Consider the following 6,000-nt stretch of genomic DNA (forward strand, 5'->3'; position numbering starts at 1 on the left):
CACAATGCTGTTTGCTATTATCATTGGGGCCACTGGGGGAACATAACCTAATATAACTTAATTGAAAGGAAATGGACTAACAACTACTCTTGTGGTCTTAATGGTCCAGATATTTTTTAGCTTTTAAAGTGATATAGATAAAGTTGTAGAGCCAAGTTTTTGAGGTATCAAGCTCTTCTGCTTTGTTTATTTAAGAGTTTCATTTTTTCTGCAATGGAATCTCTGAGAAAACAATTTGCACATAATGTTGCACCTAACATTTAATGAAAACATGGTTTAATGTCTTTTTAATCATTTCAGAGTTTAGTTGTACACAAATTACATTAGCACAGCATACACTGGTTGTGTCATTATAGTCATAAAGAATAATTCTGAAATATTCATCGTCTGGCATTACCAGTGTTAAATTTGTTATTGCATGCACTATATTGACATTAATGCATCTAATAAAGGTACTGATTCCCAGAAATAACAGCATCACATCATCCTAGATATACAATTATTTAAGCAGCAGGGACTGTTACCAATTTTTAATGTGTCAGTTTCTCAATCAAACCCAAAGAGAGCACAGAAAGACCCATTAACACATCTGGACCTTAGTGATACCATTTAATAAAGAACTGACAAAGGCTAAAGATGAGTCAAAGAGCAAGGTGCCAGAGAGATCAGGAGCAATAAATCATGAGGTAAGTTCATTTTGAGCTTCAATATTGAAACTGTAGGAGGTGGAGGAGAGTTGTGCATGTGTTGCATTAAGCTGAGTGATAGCTTGGGGGTGGGAGGTAGCAGTAAGGAGTCTCACAGCTTAGAGGTTCTAGAAAAGAATGAATGCCAGCAGGATTATTCCAGCACACTTGCTATAGAGTAATGACAGAAACAGTGGTGCAAGGCAAGCCACAGAGATTACAACAATCCAATTCATTCCAGTAGGAATGGGAGTTGGGTGGGATATCAAGGACTGCTTGCTCCCAACCCTTTTGATATATATCACTGTGCACCTAACTAACTTAGGAAGTAGTAAACAATTTTTGCCATGACTTTTATGAAGCATTTGATAAGGTTCCTCACAAGAATGTTTAGCAACAGATACCTCAATTAGAGAGCTGAAACTACGGGAGACCCCAAGAGGTTGATCCATGATATTCATGATATGTATAATAATGACATGCAGTTCATCAATAAAGTAAAATGTCTGTTTGTGGTGATACAGCAGGAAGTTCTCAGGAGAGAAATATTATTTAAAGAGGTTTACAAATACTTAAGGAATGTTTAGGTGATTTGGAAATGGCATAAGAACAAAACAAAAAAAGACACTGTAATAATTAATGAACAACTTGAGGATGCAGTGAATTAAGTAGGTTAACTCATCTCAAAAGAAAAAACATTGTATTTACAATTGTCATGAAGTGAATAGTTTGCTTGCACCCACACCATTCATTACCTTACAATGTAGGGAAATAATTCATTTGAAACATACTCACACTTTTGCCACAAATGTTTCAAGAACACGTGTTTCATCGGTTAGACTCAAAGCTTCAGATATTCGGACATAAACCTGAGGGAAAAAGATAACGAGGTGTTTTAAGTTAAAATCATGCAAAAATCCATCACAATTGATTAATGGATTTGTAGGTAAAAGGATGAGGTTTATGAGTCAGAAGCAAAGATTTTAACTTAACTTTTGTGCACAAATATATTTTGAGGTCAGGCTGGAATTTTTCTTGCCCATTGGCGAAGAATCCAGAAAACTGTCTAGTTTCTTAGGCTGGTAAGGATGAGTAGCATTTCAGCTTTGACTTGCAACTCAAAAACTTTACAAAGCATCTTTATTATAGAAATTCCTCCTGAGCCAATCCACAGGAATGTAATGAAAAAGAATTTGACCTTCATAACATATCAGGTGATACTTAATGCAGGGGAAGGGGAGTCTCACCCACATGTTGGAGAGCACTGTATCACCTCCAATGACTAGGCCAATGAATTAGTGGACAGCAGCAGGCCTTCCCGGGTCTACGAGTCTGGGGGTAGAAGAGCCACACCCTGAGAGCTCCAGCCTCTGAACAATGCAGGTAGCACTAGTAGAAGCAGTGGGAGCTGCTGGGATTAGATCTACAAGAAGCCCAGGATCACCCAAGGATCCCCCAGCCAAAGGTGAGTAATGATAGGATGAGGATCATTGAGGATAGAGGCATGGCAAGAAAGGCAATGTATGGCTCACAGCCTCCACAACCTTCTTCCCTCCCACCAACCCTGAGTGCCTTTAAACATATAACCCATCCCAAGAGCCCACTAGCAAATCCAAAAGGGTGTTCTCTTTGTGTTTCCTTCATATTGACTCCCCTGCCTAATGCTGGTTATATACAACAGTGGGAGAATGAGGTTCTGAAGTGGGCATTAATCACATAATTAAGGGTCTCCTTCACTGCATCTTCCTGTACCAAACTTGGGTCAAAACTGGGAAGGTGGCACATCTTAAATTCCCTACCACCTACCTATCTCAAGGGAGAGTATTAAATTTCATGCATAGATATATCCAGATAGATAAATTAAAGTTTATAAAAAGGACAGTTTAATGGCCATCATAAAGCAGGAAAGAAAAGAGAAAATACAGTGACAGAGTGACTTAAAGAGGAAACTCTAGAGTTCAGGGTTTGGAGAACCAAAGACACAGCCACTAATGGTGAGAAGATGGTAATTGGGTATGAGCATAACGCCAGAACAGAAGGATTGTAGAACTCTTGAAGGAAAGTATTCTACAAACTTTTTTCCCAATTTAGCTTTCCCTTTGATATCAAAATTAAACCATATCAGCTTTGTGTATATGATGTGGAAGTGCTGGTGTTGGACTGGGTGGACATGACACCAGGTTATAGTCCAACAGGTTTATTTGTTTATGTTTCCAAATAAACCTATTGAACTATAATCTGGTGTCGTGTTATTTCTGAGTTAGTGTACAGTGCAGAATCTTTTTGCAGCAGAAAACAGACGCAGTGAAACAGGTATATAAAATATTTCCCAAGAGTTTCACTTTGTTTTCTTTTGGTTTCTTTCCTGATGAAACAAGGAAACTGGCTGGTAAAAATGCAAAGCTCACCTGCATTATTGTGTTTCTGAGAATTTTACTCCAAGTGCTGAAAGAACAGCTTATGCTTTGCCCACATTTCTAAGATCACGCATGAAGTTAAGATATTTACTTTAATTGATTACAGCAATACTGCACCTTACTTCAAGTTATTCAGAGATAGCAAGAACTGCAGATGCTGGAGTCAAAGACAACACAGTGTGGAGCTGGAGGAACACAGCAGGCCAGGCAGCATCTGAGGAGCAGGAAAGTTGACGTTTCGGGTCAGGACTGAAGAAGTGTCCTGACGCAAAACGTCAAATTTCCTGCTCCTCTGATGCTACCTGGCCTGCTGTGTTCCTCCAGCTCCACACTGTGTTGTCTCTTCTTCAAATTATGCAATGTTTGATATATTTCAGGTTGAAAGCACAATGAAGCATTTTGATGGAAAAATCACAGACTTGAAATGGCAACTGTCTCAGTCTCCATAGATGCTGCCAGGTGTGCCGAATATTTCCAATATCTCTATTTTTATTGAAACTTTGTGGGAATATATGGTCTCACATTACTTGCTTAAATTCAACTGGGGAGACCTCACGTTCACTTGTTGGTTTGGCATTTCTCGGTGTTTGTGTCAATGTATCTAGTACAAATTGCAGGTTATACTAAAATAACCTCCAACAATTAATACACTGAAATGAGAAAACAAAAGAGAAGGACTTTCTCTGTAATTGAAAATGGGCCTATAATCTGTGGAGTTTCAAACAATAACAGGCAATCTCATTGAGATATACAAAATTCTGGAGGGGTTTGAGAGGATAGATGTTGAGAGATTGTTTCTACTGACCAGTGAAACTAAAACGCAAGGTACAGTCTCAGGATAAGGGGCTGATCATTTTGGAAGAAAATGAGGAGAACTTTCATCACTTGAAATGTTGTGAATCCTTACATTTATCTGTTATATAGGGTTGTGGAGTCTCCATGACTGAACACAATTATAGCAGAAATGTCTCTCAGGGAACTGAGTGATATGGGGAGTGGGCAGGAAAGTGACATTGAAGCCCAAGATCACGATGATCTTGTTGAATGGTGGAGCAGGCTTAATAGGCTGAATGGACCACTCCTGCTCCTATTTCTTGTGTTCTTATACAATCAATTACAGAGCTGTAAACCAACTTAGGAGTAGTCAGCTATTCAAATTCTTGGCTGAAAACAAACATGGAATGATATAATACAAGAGACCATTGTATCTGTACTTGCTCTTTAATAGATCTATAAAAAAGCTAATATAATTAAAAAGGATTTCTATAATATATACTTATTCGGTCCAATTACCCATGGAAAATGGATTTATCCAAGTACTTAATAAAAATGGAATATGTTAGATAACACATCAAATCAGTTGCCAGCTGAGCAAAAGATGTTTTCAATTAGAGGTGAAGAGACAACGGCCATCAATCTAAAATGTCAAACTGTTATTTTCTCCTTTCAGATGCTGACTGATCCTCTGTGCATTTCCAGTGCTTAAGGTTTTGTACCTAATTTACAGCTTCTGCAGTTTACTTTTTTTAATCTGTACAAAATTAAAAGATCATAGCAGATGATTATAAAAACAAATAACAAAGTGGTGGTTTACAGTGGAAATTATTGGTTATTTGTTCTAGATATGTTTTTGGATCAACCAGTTTAGAGATGGTACTATACACCTCAGGAACAGGTGGGGCTTGAATCTGGGTCTACTGGCTCAGAGACAGGTACACTACGAGTGTGACACAACAAGCCTCATCAGTTCTAGAAAGCAATGCAGTTAAACTAAACCATATGTGATTAACTTTACCTCTAACTAAACAGGTGTATTAGAAGGCTATTAAGAACAAGTTAAATATAAAATGTGTGGTCTTAATTTGCATTCAAAAGCACAAGTGCAACAAGGGAAATACCGTTTACTGCACTAAAAGGAGCGAGCAAACAGAACTGTAAACAAAAGGTACAATGAAACAGCCTTTTAATCCACAATCATCCTTGTAACTATTTCTAATCCTTTTATCTTCCATTAGTTTGGATACCCATCATCCCATCAAACACCATATCAACCCTTTCATCCCATGGGCCCTCCTCTACCCATGGGACTCCACGCACCAGCCTTGAATGACAGGCATGATTATTAGCTCCTAAATCCATTTATCTGCCCCATTGAACAGTAAATTGAGGCACTCGTTAACAATGACAACAACATTCTTTTGTTTCTCCTGTTTGAGCATTAAGTGTGGCATTTTTTTAATTTACTCAAAGTGAGACCATTTGTTCCCATGAATATGTATGTGGCACAGCTTTAAATGGATCTAATCCATTTAAATGAGTACCACGTAGCAATAGCTGCCTATTAAATGAATACAAATAAATAGAAACAAATTCTATCTACATTGCACTGGGCTTGGCTAATAGATTAAAATATATGGTGGAAAATATCACTTTCTGGTCAAGCAGCATTGTCCCTTTCACATACTTAGAAATCACTTTTTTTTATCACGCTGGAAACATTTCCTATGACTGATACTTTATGTAATTGGCTTAAAGAAGAAACTTCTGTTAACAACTGACAGCAGACATTCCATTTTATCTTGCTATCTCAAATCAGAGCAACAAAAAATCTAATGTTTTGTATCTTCTAGAAAGTAGTTTTTGTTTAAAAAGAAATTGGAGAGTGAAAAGCAAAGAACTGTGGATGCTGGAAATCTGAAACAAAAACATAAATTGCTTGGACAAACTCAGCAGGTCTGGCAGCATCTGTGGAAAGAAAGCAGAGTTAACGTCTCCGGTCCAGAGATCCTTATTCAAATTATTCAGAGATAGCAAGAACTGCAGATTCTGGAGTCGAAGACAGCACAGTGTGGAGCTGGAGGAACACAGCAGGCCAGGCAGCATCAGAGAAGCAGGAA

The 6,000-nt window shown here is 38.0% G+C and overlaps 1 protein-coding gene across 1 annotated transcript in view; it reads right to left on the reverse strand.

The window, feature by feature from the left end:
• LOC109934887 (ran-binding protein 17-like) overlaps positions 1-6,000 on the reverse strand; it is a 557,500-nt gene that overhangs the window by 369,554 nt on the left and 181,946 nt on the right. The window contains exon 3 of the mRNA XM_048603939.1: positions 1,482-1,555. Coding sequence (XP_048459896.1) covers positions 1,482-1,555 — 74 coding nt within the window. The remainder of the gene's footprint in view (positions 1-1,481; positions 1,556-6,000) is intronic.

This window comes from Rhincodon typus, chromosome 12, assembly GCF_021869965.1.
Source record: "Rhincodon typus isolate 14 chromosome 12, sRhiTyp1.1, whole genome shotgun sequence".
Classification (NCBI taxonomy): Eukaryota; Metazoa; Chordata; class Chondrichthyes; order Orectolobiformes; family Rhincodontidae; genus Rhincodon; species Rhincodon typus.